At 52.8% G+C, this 17,517-nt stretch overlaps 9 protein-coding genes across 9 annotated transcripts; 6 read left to right on the top strand and 3 right to left on the bottom strand.

Annotated features, from left to right (window-relative positions):
• Positions 1 to 871: 871 nt before the first annotated feature.
• Positions 872 to 2,449, top strand: BKA58DRAFT_342922 (exoglucanase; the record flags this gene model as incomplete). Its single annotated transcript, XM_046168375.1, has 4 exons — positions 872 to 969; positions 1,020 to 1,239; positions 1,290 to 1,496; positions 1,550 to 2,449. The coding sequence occupies 4 exons, from the start codon at positions 872 to 874 to the stop codon at positions 2,294 to 2,296; spliced, it is 1,272 nt and encodes a 423-aa protein (XP_046023786.1). The 3' UTR covers positions 2,297 to 2,449.
• Positions 2,450 to 2,998: 549 nt separating this feature from the next.
• On the bottom strand, positions 2,999 to 4,107 carry BKA58DRAFT_461104 (uncharacterized protein; the record flags this gene model as incomplete). Its single annotated transcript, XM_046174792.1, has 4 exons — positions 2,999 to 3,219; positions 3,281 to 3,459; positions 3,518 to 3,712; positions 3,776 to 4,107. 4 exons carry the CDS (start codon positions 4,105 to 4,107, stop codon positions 3,074 to 3,076), a joined length of 852 nt encoding a protein of 283 aa, XP_046023785.1. The 3' UTR covers positions 2,999 to 3,073.
• Positions 4,108 to 5,565: 1,458 nt separating this feature from the next.
• Positions 5,566 to 6,585, top strand: BKA58DRAFT_403935 (uncharacterized protein; the record flags this gene model as incomplete). The annotated part of the gene is made up of 2 exons (XM_046171816.1): positions 5,566 to 6,060; positions 6,115 to 6,585. The coding sequence occupies 2 exons, from the start codon at positions 5,566 to 5,568 to the stop codon at positions 6,583 to 6,585; spliced, it is 966 nt and encodes a 321-aa protein (XP_046023784.1).
• A 1,303-nt stretch (positions 6,586 to 7,888) lies between these two features.
• Positions 7,889 to 9,378, top strand: BKA58DRAFT_413101 (glycosyl hydrolase; the record flags this gene model as incomplete). The annotated part of the gene is made up of 4 exons (XM_046172397.1): positions 7,889 to 7,978; positions 8,027 to 8,094; positions 8,148 to 8,508; positions 8,557 to 9,378. 4 exons carry the CDS (start codon positions 7,889 to 7,891, stop codon positions 9,376 to 9,378), a joined length of 1,341 nt encoding a protein of 446 aa, XP_046023783.1.
• Positions 9,379 to 9,477: 99 nt separating this feature from the next.
• On the bottom strand, positions 9,478 to 10,086 carry BKA58DRAFT_319294 (acyl-CoA N-acyltransferase; the record flags this gene model as incomplete). Its single annotated transcript, XM_046167710.1, has 1 exon — positions 9,478 to 10,086. One exon carries the CDS (start codon positions 10,084 to 10,086, stop codon positions 9,478 to 9,480), a length of 609 nt encoding a protein of 202 aa, XP_046023782.1.
• Positions 10,087 to 10,229: 143 nt separating this feature from the next.
• BKA58DRAFT_442119 (uncharacterized protein) lies at positions 10,230 to 10,733 on the top strand (the record flags this gene model as incomplete). Its single annotated transcript, XM_046173884.1, has 3 exons — positions 10,230 to 10,337; positions 10,394 to 10,609; positions 10,668 to 10,733. 3 exons carry the CDS (start codon positions 10,230 to 10,232, stop codon positions 10,731 to 10,733), a joined length of 390 nt encoding a protein of 129 aa, XP_046023781.1.
• Positions 10,598 to 13,395, top strand: BKA58DRAFT_218917 (uncharacterized protein). Its single transcript, XM_046166199.1, has 4 exons — positions 10,598 to 10,609; positions 10,668 to 11,254; positions 11,317 to 12,180; positions 12,234 to 13,395. Exons 2-4 carry the CDS (start codon positions 10,946 to 10,948, stop codon positions 13,329 to 13,331), a joined length of 2,271 nt encoding a protein of 756 aa, XP_046023780.1. The 5' UTR covers positions 10,598 to 10,609; positions 10,668 to 10,945; the 3' UTR covers positions 13,332 to 13,395.
• Positions 13,396 to 13,507: 112 nt separating this feature from the next.
• On the bottom strand, positions 13,508 to 15,274 carry BKA58DRAFT_389288 (uncharacterized protein). Its single transcript, XM_046170727.1, has 2 exons — positions 13,580 to 15,274; positions 13,508 to 13,527 (listed from the first exon to the last, which is right to left on the bottom strand). The coding sequence occupies exons 1-2, from the start codon at positions 15,175 to 15,177 to the stop codon at positions 13,515 to 13,517; spliced, it is 1,611 nt and encodes a 536-aa protein (XP_046023779.1). The 5' UTR covers positions 15,178 to 15,274; the 3' UTR covers positions 13,508 to 13,514.
• A 1,664-nt stretch (positions 15,275 to 16,938) lies between these two features.
• Positions 16,939 to 17,472, top strand: BKA58DRAFT_442116 (uncharacterized protein; the record flags this gene model as incomplete). Its single annotated transcript, XM_046173883.1, has 1 exon — positions 16,939 to 17,472. The coding sequence occupies one exon, from the start codon at positions 16,939 to 16,941 to the stop codon at positions 17,470 to 17,472; it is 534 nt and encodes a 177-aa protein (XP_046023778.1).
• Positions 17,473 to 17,517: the final 45 nt, after the last annotated feature.

The raw sequence follows: 17,517 nt of genomic DNA, 5'->3' as shown, positions 1-17,517 counted from the left end.
AGCATCGTCGACATACCCCTCTTCGGTACTTATCTTTCATATAATTGATGATCAGCTTGACTTGCCTTCATTTCCTCTTCGGCATTTGAACTCTCCGCTGTGCAGTGACAGCATGACCCATCGAAGACCTAAGATGCATTCTGGTCGTAGTTTTACAGGGTGTTACGAGAGCGGTTCCGAGGTGCTGATGCGCTTGCATCTGTGTAGGAGCTGCTGTTGGCTTGAGTGTTGATATACCCAGTTCGTAGTGCCCAGCGCCCAGCTCACGGCAGTGAGCTTCAAGATGCTTGGTATGCTTAGCCGGGTAGACAGCCGAACAAGAGGGTTATTACATCACATCGCCCGTCAGAGTGACCCTCTGGCTCTGATGACAATATCCAATAATTCCTACATTGCGTGGAGATTGCTCTGTAGACCTACGGGTGTTCGCATCGCACTAAGCAGTCAATTCATTCCATACGCTGTCCGCGTCCATGGGCGGACATGTTCTAGCCTCCAGTGAGATGAATTCCGACATGGCATGTACGGTCCGCGCATTGCTGATTTGTGGGAAGAGGCTTTGAACGTCCAATTGCAGCAGTTGAAGCGTGGTTTAGCATTTATTGACATCTCATCAATTGAAAGATAGAACATAGAGTACACACGCCGAAGGGTAATTAGATGGCTCCACGAAAAAGGGCATAAAAGACGTCTGGCAGTCCACTTGCCCCAATCTTCATTCAAAATTTTGTCAGTATCTGCCCAAGATATCACTGAGAACTCAAAGCCCACACTGCTCACCATGTATCACTACTTCGTCATCGCCGCGTGGTTTTACCACGTCGTTCACGCACAGCTTGTTGGTACTCAGCAAACTGAAACCCATCCAGGGATGACATGGCAGTCTTGCACCGCCAAGGGTAGCTGCACAACCAAGAACGGTAAAATTGTCATCGACGCCAATTGGCGATGGCTTCATGTCAAAGGAGGGTAATGGCATACAATCTGTTGGGTCGACTCAGCTGCTAACACATGACTAGCTATGACAACTGTTACACAGGTAACGAGTGGAACGCGACTGCCTGCCCAGACAACAAGGCATGTGCGGCCAACTGTGCCATTGATGGAGCAGACTACAGTGGCACATACGGCATCACCGCCGGCAGTAACTCCCTGAAGTTGAAATTCATCACGAAGGGTTCCTACTCCACAAACATCGGTTCTCGGACGTATCTAATGAAGGACGATACTACTTATGAGGTAAGTAACGTTCTCGTAGCTACAAACAGTGACTAGACTGATTTGAACAGATGTTCAAGTTTACCGGCAACCAAGAGTTCACGTTCGATGTAGACGTGTCGAACCTGCCATGCGGGTTCAATGGCGCTTTGTACTTTGTTTCAATGGATGCAGACGGCGGATTGAAGAAGTTTTCGACAAACAAGGCTGGCGCCAAATACGGCACAGGGTATTGCGACGCCCAGTGCCCACGGGATTTGAAGTTCATCAACGGCGAGGTAAGTCACGCTCGGTCCTAAGAATTGGGTTTCGGCTACTCAGAATGCTGCAGGGAAATGTCGAAGGCTGGCAGCCATCCCCCAACGATGCGAATGCAGGGGTTGGTGGCCATGGCTCGTGCTGCGCAGAGATGGACATCTGGGAAGCGAACTCTGTCAGCACAGCGGTCACCCCACACTCGTGCTCCACAATCGAGCAGTCTCGTTGTGACGGCGACGGTTGTGGCGGTACCTATTCGGCCGACCGTTATGCTGGGGTTTGCGACCCTGACGGCTGCGACTTCAACAGCTACCGCATGGGTGTCAAAGACTTCTATGGCAAGGGCAAGACGGTAGACACTTCAAAGAAGTTCACCGTGGTCACACAATTTGTCGGCACCGGCGACGCTATGGAGATCAAGCGTTTCTATGTCCAGAACGGCAAGACCATTGCGCAGCCTGCATCTACGATTCCTGGCGTAGACGGGAACACCATCACAACAAAGTTCTGCGACGAACAGAAAGCTGTGTTCCACGATACATACACGTTCAAAGACAAGGGCGGTATGGCGAACATGGCAAAGGCTCTCGCAAACGGAATGGTCCTCGTCATGAGCCTGTGGGATGACCATTACAGCAATATGCTTTGGCTCGACTCTACGTATCCCACAGACAAGAATCCAGACACGGATCTAGGTACCGGCAGGGGAGAATGCGAGACGACGAGCGGTGTGCCGGCAGACATTGAGAGCCAACATGCTGATGCCACTGTTGTCTACAGTAACATCAAGTTCGGGCCACTAAACTCGACCTTCGGTTGAGGGGGTGTAATGGAGGGAGGGAGCTGCATCGGAAAAGACGACCTCGGGAGAACGGGGGGGACGAGAGCGTGGTCTCATGCACATGGTTCGGTCGCATACTGAAGCCATAGTTGATCGCTTGGCAGAAGAATTCAAGGCGCGTCTGTATGCAGGTTGCAACGTGGAGGAAATTCTTCTGTGCACACCCTTTGATTTTTTCTTGAGTGATGACAGATCATGCAACGATGCCCAAGCGTCATTAGCGCGTGTCAAAGATGCGCGCTTCTCTCGACCGTTGAACAACAACACTTACGCGTGTTGCGTCGCGAAGCCATGTGTGTTCTTCTCGCGTACTGGCGTTGCCAAAAACGAAACCGGGACCACAGCGCGCGTGACAACCTACAATTTTAACGACACCAAGCATGGCTCAGCCATCCTTCCCAAAGTCACCATACTCGGTATCCATGGTTTACGTGGGACCAATGGCCCCGGAGGCGCAACTATCATGTCGCCAACAACACAAACAATGCTAAACCTTGCCTTACAGATGAACATTTCCAAGACACCGAGGCTATGCCGCAAAAGACACTCGATACGCTCGATGGTAGTCTCTAGGTGTACATTCAAGCTGTGTGCAACACTACGCTCTATGTAGTTTCTCAGATAGGGTCATAAGAGGACTGAAACGGAAAATGGCACAAATTACGCAAATAGCTGATCCACCGCTGGAACTGTTCCTCTGCCCTTTCTCGCCTTACAACTCTTCTCACAGCGCCTGGTACTGCATCTTCTTTCAAATCAGCCATGGGCGCTCATGTATCGATGAGAGTAGTCCTGAGGAGGGAAGAAAGCCTCCATCAGATCCTCGGCATCCACTCCTTTGTTGCCAAGGTTGCCTGCTGCGAGTGCAGCATCCATGATCAGGTCCCAGTCATCGCGATCTTCTGTGGATGGTTACTAACAGTCTTGACATGTGAGCACAAGAGCCATGTTTGGACAACGTACCAAATGCCACCACCAAGCAATCCTGCTTATTTCTATGACTACAAACCGTCTTCTCACTGGGGATGACACGCATGTGTTGTCGGCAATAGTAAAAGTGGTTGGCACGGAAGCAGGGTATATGAAAAGAGTCTTGAGAGCATTTGACATCGTTGGCCCGGCCTTCTGTAAGAACAAATCCGCTGACATGCATTAGTCACCATCATTCATTCATGAGCGCTCGCTCAGAAACCATCTCACCAAGATCTCAAGGTGCCCTCACGTTTGTGGCGGCGGTGTTCGGCCACGATATTCTCGATGACCATAGGAAGATAAGCTGCGTTGTCTTTACTACCAATGACCGGCTGCTGAGGGCGAACTGGGTTCAATGGGAGAGCGGCTTTTTGGGGGCGTGGTGTAGCATTCGCATCCACCAACTGAGCAGGGGGTGGGCGACTAGAACAATTGTTGTATCTAGAAGAAGCCTCCCCTGATGATAAGAAGCTGGTACGATCATACCTATCGTTACTCGTGGCGCCACCGGTATGTGCTCGTGGAGGCGTTGCGATGCGAATAGTACCGATCAGAGACTCCGGGAGAGGGAGAGGATTATCTAGGTTGGCAGTCGAACTCGAGTAACCACTATGGCTACTCTCAGAAGGTCCAGCAAAGCGGTTCGTAGCAATGGGGAGCTGATGTAGGAGTTGTCGCTGGCGGCTCTCCGCTTGTTGCAGACGCTGGCTTAGCGCTACAATGTGACCATCGTGTTCTTCACGGATGCTCAGTATTTCGTCGCCGAGTGCCTGGAGCTGTGCTTGTATTTGGCGAGGGTGTGATAGCCGTGAGTCCATATCGTAGACAGGATGCGCGAGTTGAGTGAGGAAGTGGCTAAAGACAGGTGTAAAGGCTCTACGGGCTGAGTCGACTGTTCAAGGAGCGGGATAAACAAGAGCTTTACTTCAAAGGCCACGTCCAAAGGCGAGAATATCTTGGCCAGGGAAAGTATACGTCATCTACATGCGGTGCTGTTGCCAGAACGAGACAGGCCTGGAATCAATTTCATTACGGACAAGCATTGATACTAGCAGACTAGAGTCGTACGTGATTGGAGTACTGGAAGTCCTTTAATCGAAGACGAAATTGTATTCCATTTCCTAGCTACTCATGCTAGTGTAGTTCATCTTATCTTCGTTGCTGCTTCGGGGGTACCTAGGTGGGATTCGGCGCCTCATCATATCGCTTTTCCTATCTGACAATACTAGTGTATCTCGCAGTGTCTATCTAGTACAGATTACGGTGCCGTACGTGACTACCTAGGTAGGACATAGAACCCAATAGAAGCGAGAAATCAGGGGGCTCTGGGGCAACTATCATATACCATACTCGGCCAGCAAGCTTGTGTAGTCGCCCTCCCAGCGCTCACTGCCAGACTCTTGTGTTTCCTCGTTGTGCGCGTCTGCTCTTATGGCGATTGTTACAGTCTCTCCACCACTCTTCATCGAATAATGCTCAAAGCACTCTTGAGATGGATCCCGCCACGGCTTATTCCGGAGGTAGCGTATCGAGCGTTTGCAACGATTCCAGGTGCTTGCTTGGTCCTCAAGACGGCCACGATTGACGTACTAGCTAGCGTTAGAGAAGCGAATATCTTGAACTCTGTCAAAGAACGCAGGACGTACCTCAATATTCCCATCCTGAGTTCTGCGGACCGCGACAGCGCTTTCCTTCGCTGCTTCTTCTGCCCTGAAAGTCTCTAGTACCGAGAGATGGCGCTTTTGCCATGGTGCTCGCCATTTGAGGTGACGCCAGTGCATGGTCTAGGAAGCAGTATAGACATCAAGTTGCGATGCAATACGATTTCTCTCCTCTGGAGGCGAAGAGAAGCTTCCGCAATGCGTAGATGAGTACCAGATTTCACACCGGGACTATACGGGATGTAGCAGCACGGGTGTCGAGTCCTTTTTGCTAGTACTAGTGACCGAACAACGTGAATCGCAATCTGGATTCTATTAACAAATTGTAGTGACAATGAAATTCATCGACATTTGCTTGTGCAACTAGATCGATGATGTCGCCTCTCACTTACAGAGAAGAACACATATTGAATGTCCAATGAATGGCGCTACACCTTCACTGGAGTTTTGTTTGTCACCACGAATAGTCGCAGGCTTGTTTACCTCATTTTAGCGGATTGAGAGCGTGTTTGGGGTATGTTCGCCTCCCCTTTCGCTTCTGCTCCAGCTCCATACCATCAAGTCGAATTTAAACACGCGTTACAATCACTCTCCGCCACCAGCAATCAGGAAATTATGTCGGCTCCCCCTCGCGCAAATTCTACTTCCCCATCAGCGTCCTCACCAACGATTCCGCGACTGGTGGAGAACCGCAACTATACGCGCTTTGCGGACGTCGGCTTCGGCAACCGGCTGGCCGACGCGCGCAACCTCGTACATACGCAGACACCCTCCATTCCCCTTCGTCCAGAACACACAACCGCTGTAGGATCAATTGCGTCTGAAGTCGCCAACTCGATTCGACGGGCTGCCTTGATCCCGCCTGGTGCGCCAAAACATGGATGGGAGAAGGGATCATACCGGTCACCCTTCGACTATCATATCCCTGGCCATACCGTAGGTGGCAGAGACACGCCTTCTAGTAGATCACATTCGCATGCTACTCTTTCGGGGCTCTCTTCATCTTCACCTCTCAACAGCATGACGCCAGCCTACACTTCGACGTCTCCTGCGGCGCAGCCATACGAGATATTCGATCCACCTTGCCGTACGGTTACTCCTGGTCCTGATGTAAGCTTCAAAAGGTCTTTTCTTGCTTGAGTTGTGCGACTGACTGCTTCCCAGGCAAGGGAACGTCTTGTTCTCATTGCACCCCTCCGCATAATTCGCGGAGCAGGAGTCCACCTTTGTGAGGATGACCGGGAGAAACTGTATTGTTTCATCGACGGTTACATGGCCGACTCGTTACACACTGTTGTCGAACGTGATGGCATCCTTCCCAATATCATTTACAAGGTCAGCATTCCCATGACAGACACCGCTTGGGTCAGCTACAACCAAGTTCTCGCTGCATTTGGGTTCGCGAATGGTGTGAATGAGATGCTCATTTCGGGCTCCGACAAATTCGACAAGTACACATATATCATCGATGATGTGAGCGCAGAGCACGAACAAGGTTGGAAGGTACTAGCGAGTTCAAGTGAGAGAAACCTCGACATGACAAGACTTTCGCAAGAGCTGGTGCAGATCTGGAAGGATGTATGGATCGAGAATGGATCTGGCTATGTCGGCGTGACGAAGGATTTTGTACGATAACGTGAGCGAAGGTTGTTACAAGAGTAGTAGGATGGATCCACCGAGAGAAGCTACCTCTGAAGCCTGTGGAATATTGCTTGCTGCTCAACAATATGATATAGAGTCTTTAAGGTATCCTTACACGGATTTGCTTGACTGTGAACTTTAGGCGTCTGGTTTCAAAACACACGCTTTCCTGTTTCGGAGATGTGTCGTTGTGCTACATAAAAGCGCGACGTGCTTTATATCCTAGAATGCATTGTACTGGAATAGTCAAAATGTATAAAATGCGTCGAAGTCCTTGGCCCCCGCAATTATTCGATTATCAAAGGTACTTGCAAATGACCTAAATCAGACAGGTAAACAGTGGTCATCTGTGTTGACGTTCGATCTCTGATGTCTTGTAGAGAGTATCCAGGTACCTAGATTCCCTGAAGATACGTATTCGGTAAACGTTAACACAACGCTACATCACTGCTGAGGTTGCTGGGCCGTGTCTAGTAGAGGTAGTATTGCGCCCAGTGGGATGTGATTGTGGCGCCGGTAAGCTTTCGCAAAGGTGAGAAGCGGGTCAAACAGCGGGCGAGAAGCATGAGCAAGCCCAACGATGCTGTCGTGGGTGCGCTGCGTACGCTACCTGCGCAGGTGCAATGTTGGTACTAGTGCAGCAAACATCTTGTCCAATCCGGAGACCCCGCAGCTAGCAACGTAACTTTTTTGGCCGACGCGAACTACCAAGGTACTGTTGCCAGGCATTTCAAGTTATACGTTAAGCATACACACGTTAGCCCACATCTCCCATTGCTTCCAAGGTTCGGTCGCAGTATTGTGCCGACTGGACGCGGCATCCTTTCCCCTTCCAGTAATATTTGCGCTTTAGAAGGCCGACCTGTTCCATTGCCATTCAGTCAAGCGTGTGTATCCATGTTGAAAGAGCCACGGACATCGGGTGATTGCCAATCCGGGCGATACATAGCTAGGCAGCGTCATGTGCACAGTTTACAGTATAGTACGTACAGTACACGGATAACGTTCGATCAAGCATAGCTTCCGGAACTAAACTCTGCTTCCCCACAACTCGTCTATTACCCTTGTCCCAATGGCCATACGCCACCAGAACTATTGAAACACTCGTGTCTGCTCGTGACATTATGTAGCGCGGTGCTCCTTTTCCGTCAATGAGCGATGAGCCTTTTGCGGTTGACCCAGCCGGCAGGTTGTCAGGAACATACGGGAGAATCTGCTGATGCGACTATAAATTCCAGGCATTCTGCATAGACGATTGCTCTTGTTGGCATCTGAGACTTGATCTGACAATACCGCCATGCGCCTTCTCAGTCTCGTAGGCTTTGGCCTATCCGCCTTGATCGTAAATGCGACGCTCCAGATTGTGCCTGGCGCGACTTGGACAGCAGTGCGTTTCGTCGTACCCATGAGCAAATGGCAACTGACATTACACCAGACCAACACAGGTCAGCACATTCAGGCTCACGGCGCCGGCATCATCAAAGATGGCGAAAAGTGGTATTGGTGAATAGCTCTACGCGCAAGTTCGGCCTCTACCGGTATTGACGCGCCCACAGGATTGGCGAAGATAAAACAAACGGAACCGCTTTCACGAACATCAACTGCTATTCGTCTACTAACCTTGTCGAATGGTCTTATGAAGGCGCTCTGATCTCGCGGACTGCATCTGGCGACACAGGGCCCAATCGTGTTATTGAGAGACCAAAGGTTATGCACAATAAGCAAACGGGCAAGTACGTCCTGTGGGCTCACATTGACAGCGCCGACTATGGTGAGGCGAAGATTGGTGTCGCAGTAGGCGACAGTGTTTGCGGAAAGTACACGTATCTACGCAGCGAGCGACCGCTGGGCTTCGAGAGTAGAGACTCTGGCGTGTTTGTCGATGATGACGGCAAGGGCTATCTACTGACCGAAGACGTATGACTGCCTCTTACCACACTGAAGACTTGTTTCTAACGAAGCCAGCGCCGCAACGGCTTACGCATCAACGCACTGTCTGATGATTACCTCAGCGTTGCCAGCAATGTCTACGTCTGGAAAGAAAAATACGAGTCTCCGGCCATGATCAAACACGGAGGCGTTTACTTCATGTTCGCCTCGCAGCTCACGGGATGGAGCCCGAATGACAACTACTACAGCACGTCGACGTCTCTCTCGGGTCCATGGTCATCATGGAAAAGGTTCGCCGACTCTGGGTCCAACACGTACGCTTCTCAAACAAGCTTTGTATTGTCTTTGGGGAATGGGTACGTGTACATGGGGGACCGATGGCACAGTGAAAATCTGATGAGGAGCACATACGTATGGCTACCCCTTGAGATATCTGGAACGACGGCTAGCATGAAGAACGCTGTCAACTGGATCCTGGACCCCGGCACCGGAGCCAGCAGAGCCGGACCCAAAGAAAACATGTACGAAGGTGAGACGGCAGAACTTGCTAACGGAGCCAAATCTCAAGCATGCTCCTCCTGCTCGGGCTCGAAGGCAATTGGATATATTGGCGGCGTGCCCTCGGGCTCTGCCACGTTTTCCAAGGTGGAATCTTCAGCAACGACCCGCACGACTGTGAGAATCAAGCATCTCAACGGCGACAAGCAGCAAAGGTATGCAGTCATCAGTGTGAATGGGAAATCGCAGAGGGCAGCGTTCTTGCCAGACGGCGGAGGAGGTCCGGCAAGTTCAGTGGTACACGTCAACGTGGAGCAGGGCGTCAACGAAGTCAAAATTGGCGGGATGGATCAAGGCTGGGGGCCGGACATTGACAGGGTGTTTGTTCCCGTGGATTGAGGATGGCGCAGGCGACAAAGCTTGGATGGCATGCGGGTGGGGCTGATGGAGACTAGCAATGTATTCATGATACGGCAAAGCGAGAGAAAGGCACGATGCTCAGTCAATTGACTTGCTCATGATGACATATTCGGCGGGGATGACCTTGTTCCTCGTCGTCCTGTCGTCGGGGCTGCACTCGTCCCTGATGTAGCCCAAGCTGTGGTACATGCCCTTTGCGCGCGTGTTTGCCGTGAAGACGGTCAGCATCGTCTTTCTAATGTGGCATGCGCGCGCCACGTTCTCGACGAACTGGATGAGGCGGGGCCCGAGGCCTTGTCCACGCAGGCGCTCGTCGAGGTGGATCTCGTAGATGTAGAGGACGGGGCGGTCTTGGTGTGGGGGGTCGTCGTGGGTGAACATGAAGGAGGTGAAGCCGAGGATGGCGTCGTGGCAGCTCTGGACAGCGGGGGCCGGGCGCAGCAGGAGATACATCATGTCGGCGTCGAGCATCTCGTCGCGCTTCCTGCGCGGGTTCCAGCCCATGGCCGAAGCCGCGTAGTCGTGGCCCGACGTGGCGTGGACGAGGCCGAGGCAGGCGTCGAGCTCGCCCGGGCGGAGGTCGAGGGCCGAGGGGACCCAGTGGAACGAGACGGGACACGGCCGCTCGGGAGCCTCGTAGGCGCTGAGGCCGACGTCCTGGCGCAGCAGCGTCTGCACCGTCTGCATGCGCGCGAGGGCCTGGGGCGTGTGCATGGTGAGGTGAGGCTGTGGCGTCTTGATCACCGTGACGGCGACGCGCCAACGACTCGCATCGCCAACCGCCAACCGCCAACCGCACCCGCCAACTGCACCCGCCAACTGCACCCGCCATGTCGACACATCGCACCGCCGCCATGCTGCGCGCCTATGCGACGGCCGCCTCCAAGCCGCCCTCCCGGCTGCGCGCACGAGGAAAGACTCCCGTGGGCCTGGACCACGTACCTGTCCCCACGATGCAATCGACCCAGTGCAACGCCCGCTGACGGTCCTGCAGTTCATACAGCGGCAGCGCGCCCTGGCCCTGTGGCGAGACATTGTCCGCAGCACGGCCAGCATCCCCGACGCAGGCGCACGACGAGACATGCGCCGCTTCGCAAGGTCCGAGTTCGACCAACACCGCTCCGTCACTGATCTTGTATCTCCACTGCCTCCCTCGCCTTCGTCACCCAGGCTGACCGCTGCACAGGGCCACATTCGATATCTGATTTCAGTGCGCCGCCCCTAGAACCCCCGCGGCTTGCCCCGGCCGTTTGCTAACGCCCACCCAGCATGGAAAGACACAGTTCCAGACTATCAAAGGCACCCTGATCAACTCCGGCCTACTCTCCGAATAGACATGACATTGTTCAGCCGCTGCCTTCCTGCACCTGCCGTAGTCTCTTGCGTTGCACCTTGTTCTTATTGGCTGCTCCTCCGAGGGGCATCTTCCTAGCGCATCGCATGTCAGCATCAGAAACGTCTACACCATGACATACCGCCTGCACATCTGTTCGTCGTCATTCTCACCCCGCCAACCCTGACCGTGCCCCGAATTTCGAACCTCGCCATGAATGCCCCTGTCGAGCCACAGTCCATCTGTGTCGTCGGCGCTGGGCCTGCAGGTCTGGCTGCTGCAAACATCTGCAAACAGTACGGCTTCGCAGTCACCGTCTACGAGGCCGCAGACCGTGTAGGCGGCATGTGGAGAGATGACCGCGGGGGGGTTGGTGACAAGTGTAGTCCAGAGATGCGGACCAACCTAAGCAGATATACTGTTGCCTTTTCTGATCTGGCTTGGACATCGGCACATGTAGATATCTCGAAACCTGCTGCCGATCCACTAGCTGTTCCGCCTATATTCCCCAAAGCGTGGCAGGTAATATCCGTGTACAACAACATGTTGTGAGACATTTACTGACTTCGTACATCCATCTTTAGGTGGGCCGGTATCTTGCAACATATTCAAAGACCCTTGGCATAACTGAAGACATACTCCTCGAGCACCGAGTTGTCAGCGCATCACTGCAAAAAGATGATACTTGGAGAGTGGTCAGTGCCGACAGCACCTGTCAGCTAACATCCCGTACCTTTGATCGGCTCGTCGTCGCCAGCGGCTTCTTTAACAAGCCAGCCCACACCTTCAATCCCGTCCCCTCCAAACCTCTCTCAAACATCCAACACTCCTCACGATTTCGGACTCTCTCTGCCTTGACGGAAACCCCCGGCAAGATAGTCGTGATTGGAGGCGGCATCAGCGGCTCAGAGGCTGCTTCACAGGCTGCTTCACAGATCTCCAACGCAAAGCACTCGCCTGGAGGAATGACACCCTCCCACGCCGATAGCAAGATTTTACACGTCATCAATCGTCCCTTCTACTGCCTTCCTCGCTACCTTCCACAAGACCCTCAGACTCACGACGGGCATTTCAAGCCAGCACCTAGATTCCTTCCCCTTGATTTGATTCTCTACAATCTGTCCCGTCGCGGTGATGGAGATATCTCTGCAGCTATCAGCACCGTTCCACCAGAAAAAGCCAAGAAAGGTCACGAGTTTTTAAGATCAAGTATAGGCTGTGATCAGGCCGACGTCGGCTTCTCAGAGCTTGTGTACAAGGCGAGCCAGACACAACACCCTGGCTACACTGGTATAACCGACACGTATATGGAGTTTGTCAGAAGTGGCATCATTGTGCCAGTCCGGGGATGGGTTGAACGTGTCGAGCAGGCAGCCAACGGTGATTGTCTAGAGATTAGTCTTGGCCAATATGAGCCCTGGTTCCAAGGGCCAGGCGCAAAAGCTGTGGTACTCCGCCTACTCGAGAGGCTAGGCGCATCGAAGAGGCTGACACTTTATAGGGCGAGAGCAGAGTGAGTGATGTGGTCGGTATCATTGAAGCCACAGGCTACAAAGCCGACCTCGATTGGCTCGACGCCCGTGTCCAATCCCTTCTCGCTGACCGCAACGACACCCCGAATTCGCGCATACCGTATCTCCTGTCACGTGGCTCGGTCTTTTCACAACACGTACCCACAATTGGGTTTGTGGGTTTTTACGAAGGCCCTTACTGGGGCGTGATGGAAATGCAGGCTCGACTTTTGGCTCAACGCTGGGCCAAACGAGAGCCTGAGCGGTCGGCGTCTCTGACTTCCGCCTTGTACAAGTATGATGACACGAGGCATATGCAAAACGCCATGGGTCAGAGGTCCCTGCAAGTGCCGCAGTTCTGGATGGCGGACTATGTTGGACTAATGGAAGAGTTCGCACGAGAAACGGGCGTCTCACGTGATGACACCCTATTCGGTGGCCAATCGGGTCCCGCTTTCCCATCGCGCTATCGACACACAAATAGCAGTCTGCAAGCCGAGGCAGTAGTCAGAGAAGTTGCCGGAGTACTCGAGGCATCTCAAGAGGATGCTCGGTTTGTTGCAGCGGCCGTGTTTACAGGCATGCAAGGTGTCTGGAAGATGACGCGCAAGATTGATTCACGTACTCAGACACCCGGTGGCATATTCGTGGGTACGGCCCACTTCCACCCGCGTCAGTCTACGGATGCTGCGACCTACGCCTCCGAATACTTGTATATTGAAGAAGGCACATTCACCATGGACACTGGTCTGTCGTTCCCTGCGACCCGTCGTTACGTCTATCGGTACAACGAAACAAGCGATGAGATTACCGCATGGTTTGTTGAAGACGATGAAAAAAGCGTCGGAAAGCTATTCAATACCTGGCGTTTCCACGCGCCTGATGACCAGGCTGGCGGCTGGATGGCTACAGGCTGCCATTGGTGCGATCCCGATACGTATCAAAATGACTGCGAATTCAAGTTTCGCGGTGCAAAGATCGATCGGTTCATGATCAGATACAAAGTGGACGGACCAAAGAAAGATTATTTGCATGAGAGCTGGTATGAGAGGCCAAAGGTAGATGGCGGAGCAAACGAAGGCGAATGAGGGGGTTGTAAAGACAGCGCAACGTTTGCAAAGGGCTATTCCATTGCGAATATATTGGGTGGGGTATCATATATCAATCGTCATATCGTACAGTAACACCTGGTCTTCGGGCCGGTCATGTATCTAGTTACTCAACACCTCCGTCAGCGAGCGAACTAGGATGGGTAGGTGGCCCATCCCTTCCTATGCTCTCAAGGTCGGCCAGCAGCATCCTGAGATGATTCTCTCGGTTCTGATTACTGCCCCAGGTCACCGCTTGCGAGTAGTACAGTATGTCCCACGCCTCGTCACCAATGTTTTGTAGGAAAGTGGGCAAGGATCGCGCTTTCTGGTACGAGCGCCAGAGTATCCGGCGGATATCATCGTTTGCGCCGACATATGCAAGCTCAATGGCTTTATTGAACGATTTCAGGGCGGGCGCAATGTTGAACGGCGGGGGGAGGTCGACGCGGAGGCGTTGGAGAGCGGCGGAGTGCTCTGGATCTTGGAGAGCAGCAGCCATACGCTCGCTGAGCGTCGCAGTGCGGCTGTCTGCGAGTTGGTAGGGGTCAGGTGCAGTTTCGTGGGCGATTGAAGTCAGATCGCCTTGCTGTTGCTTATTCTCGGAAATGAGCTTTTGTATGTACATTAGCTTCTCCATCAGCTTCGGGTCTTTCATAATCTCGTCAACCTTGGCCTGAAGCTCAGCGGGAACATCTTCTTCGTCCTCCACAAGCTCTCGGGGCTGCGATGCTTTGGACTGGGCGAGCTTCTTCAACTCTTCCGCCAATTCTTGGGGGTCCATTTCACGCTCGAACACACTCTCCTCATCTTGACTCGATGTGGAGTCTTCGTTGATCACTGCGTCGAGTTCGGCTTCAAGCCCGGCATCGCCACCAAACGACTTCATGACATCCCGCATCTGGTGCAGGAGCTTGTCCACGTCCTGCATGTCTTCGGGTGTTGCCATAGTCAGGTCCTCGTCTGGAGTCTCCATTCCAGCAATCGCGTCTTCGGTATCTCTCTGATATGTCTGCCACTCGCGCTCCAATTCAGAGTCGGGGTGTTTACGCATAGCTGCGACCTTGTTCTGCATAGCTTCGTTGCCCTCAAGCTTGTTCATTGCCTTGTTCAGCATAGCCTGGAACTCGGGATTGTCTATATTCTCCACTTCGGGCATGTGATCGATGCAAGCTTGCAGGTCGGCCTTTGCGTCTCCGATGTCTGGGTCCTTGAGGACGTCTTGTAGTATTTCAAGTGTCGCCATTCGCAAGCCGGCGTTAAACTGCTTGCTCTCTGCCTCTGCCTCGACGGCACCCTGTTGTTTCATTTGCTGGAGCTCCTCCCTCGACTTGATGCTTTTTTTGATGTCCTTGAGCTCATCTGTCAGTTCGGCGAAGTTTGGATTTGTCAGGAGGCTGTCGATGAGCCGTCGGTTCAATGTTGCGTCGTCATGGTCGGGGTTCTTCCGAGACTCTTCTATCATCAGGTACATGTCTCTGTCCTTCTTGCGGTCTTCGGGCGTGGCTATGCGCTCAATGAGGCGCTGCGGCGTGCCTTTGTCCAAGTCCTGCTCGTACCAGTTGATGACGGGCAGATCGTCGCGTTCGAGTTCGGCATCGGACAGTGGACGCATTGCCTGGTCCATTTTCGCATCATCCTCGAAGATGGAGCGTGAGCCTCTGAGCCGGCTTAGTAGCGAAGGCTTGGATTTCGTCGTTGCATCGTGCTCCGACTCGTCGGGACTGCTGGCTTTGGTGCGTTTTCCGCGGTGAAGCAGCAATGTTGGGGGGCGAGCGAAAGAACATGGTGTAGCATGAGCTCTCAGGAAAGCGCCTGAGCGTGTACACGTGCGTGAGAGCATCATGGCGAGCTTGATTGAGGAACGTGAGTGCCAAGTCGCTGTCTCCAAACTTGTGACGTTGTCTTGGCACCTCCGAGAACTCCGCAATTGCTTGTCGACACCGTCACCATCGACACATCACTACCCCCAACATCACCACCGTCACCGCAGGAACCAATACCGGCGCCGCGGCCGCTGGTCTTGCGCGCCGTCACCACGCGGCAATATGCGCCGGCATCGATTTCCTTCCACCAGCTCGCTCGTCGATTCCTTCTATCGACTCGCCCACGGACGCCATTGCGGGCTCAAGACTGTACAAGTCCACATCACAAAGCGGGCTCTACGGACAGGGAGGCCTGCTCCATGTAATGTGTCGCTATTCAATACACATGCGCAGGACGTGGGAGTGGAGTAATCTACCACGAGGCATGTAGCGATGTGGACGATATAGTTATTCACAGCTACTACAATCCTATGTGCGAATATCCGGAGCCAACGACCATAAAGACATTTGTTTCCATGTCTATCACAGTTTCAGCAGTTCTTACAATCACAGAGAGGCTCACAAGGGAGATAATCAAGACGACCGGCCGGCCTGAAATCCCGATTAATGCGACCCCAAAGGTAACGAGATAGAATCAGCGTCAACGTGGTAGGTAGTCTGCCATGGTCGTGTACATGAGCATATCTTAGCCTGTATGAAATGAGCTTGAGTACCTTGCGCGAGTACGGTAATTGAAGCATGGCTGCACAAGGTGAGATCAGGCAAATAGATATAGGGGTCTCGACAATCTCGCAGTTGGGCCGACCCAGGCCTATTTCTCCCGCGCCCGTACGCTGTGATGCTCTCCTCGATTCTTACTTGTCCGCATACGGAGATGGATTGGCTACCGTAGTTCTTACTTTCCGTTGTTGACCACTTTGCTCAGCGGGCTCCCAACACCTTTCTTACTAAAGTATTCGAGCCAACAGTAGAGCAGATGAATCCAACACAGTGTGAAGACACCTCGGGCTTCGAGGACCTTCTCCACAAATCTTTTTTCATATCTATGACCTGGAAAACGCTGGTCCTACCCAGTGACCTCGGACACAAGAGTGACCATGCGCCCCCGCCACGCCTGGAAAAACCGGCAGACGAGAACAAGTCGAGTGTTTCATACATACGGTCCTTTTGGCGAAGGCATGCCAAATGACGGATCCATACGCACAATGGACACTTGAAGCATGCTGGACCTCAAAGGGAAACGAGCATCAATCCGTAACCGTGGAAGATGGGCCCCATTTCGGCATCTACCTTCTTTCACCGGGAACTGCTCCTAATGATACTTCGAAGTGTTCAAGCATAAGCTTGTGTCCGCCTCAGCTCCAGAGACAGCTAGAAAAGCCCTGGATAGGCGACCGCAAACGGGGTACTTGTGGAAGAGATACGATGGTCACGGAGGAGACGATGTGCGCTATGCCGTATCGTCTGTATTCCCACTTGACTTCCGTTCACATTAATACTAAATGAGAGACATCTGGAGCTACCCGGGCACGTTGCGATCATCAAGGTGAGCTATCCTAATCGGGTAAGGCGGTAGCTGCCCGCAGTCCCCATCATTGCGAAAGCTGTATCAATCCCTCGTCCCTGTCCTGTCATCAAAAACACCTCTCTCCGGCACATGATGAAGACAATGAGGACCAGATGGTTGCGACACAAACAGCTCAGTGTTGGTGGAGCAGCGTCACATGTACATAACATACACCCAACATGTCGTTACTGAGTCACTTTGGACAGCTAATCCAATGCAGTCACAGAAGATACACGGTACATTTCTCGAGTTACCAGGCGAGATACGAAATCAGATTTACTCCATGATCATCTACCCAGAGCTTTCTTCGCTCGTGATCGCAAATTGCACTAAGCCAGAGCATCTCGCCGCTTCTGTGCTGCATCTTTCTACCTTTCGCATCTGTCGCCAGATACGGGCCGAATGTCTCTCCTACATTTGCGCCAATTTCTCCCTCAAGTTCCTTGGCCTGCAGACTGCGGATCTCTTCTTTTGGTGTGCGGGACCAGCCATCTCCGAGATCAAAGCTTTCGTTCTTGTGCAACCCTACACTACTCCGAAAAGCAAACAAAGCGGAGATAGGATGGAGCGCTTCCTGGCTGCGCTAGATAAGATGGACCAGTTGACCGAAGTTGTTTTGGAGGAAACCAGGGAGACTCTGGCGTTGGAAAAGAGTGAAGAGCAGAACGAGTTTACAAGAAGGGTCGAGGCTTTGAGCAAAAGAGGCGTGAAAGTCCAAGTCAGCGTGCGGAACAGATTTGTCATGTAGAAGGAGTATATTTGCGACGTCTCTTTCGTGGAGAGGCTGCTAGAG

The sequence above is a fragment of the Alternaria rosae genome, assembly GCF_020736505.1.
Source record: "Alternaria rosae strain MPI-PUGE-AT-0040 chromosome Unknown BKA58scaffold_7, whole genome shotgun sequence".
Lineage (NCBI taxonomy): Eukaryota > Fungi > Ascomycota > Dothideomycetes > Pleosporales > Pleosporaceae > Alternaria > Alternaria rosae.
Note: the sequence above shows the minus strand (reverse complement) of the source record. Positions and strands in the feature narration are given on the sequence as shown.

Excerpts from the sequence above, each read along its gene's own strand:
- BKA58DRAFT_218917 (XM_046166199.1), top strand. The coding sequence starts at position 10,946 with ATGAATGCCCCTGTCGAGCCACAGTCCATCTGTGTCGTCGGCGCTGGG. Across the intron at positions 11,255-11,316 it reads TATTCCCCAAAGCGTGGCAG|GTGGGCCGGTATCTTGCAAC; the intron begins GTAATATCCGTG and ends ATCCATCTTTAG. Across the intron at positions 12,181-12,233 it reads GGCCAGGCGCAAAAGCTGTG|GGCGAGAGCAGAGTGAGTGA; the intron begins GTACTCCGCCTA and ends GACACTTTATAG.
- BKA58DRAFT_389288 (XM_046170727.1), bottom strand. The coding sequence starts at position 15,177 with ATGATGCTCTCACGCACGTGTACACGCTCAGGCGCTTTCCTGAGAGCT.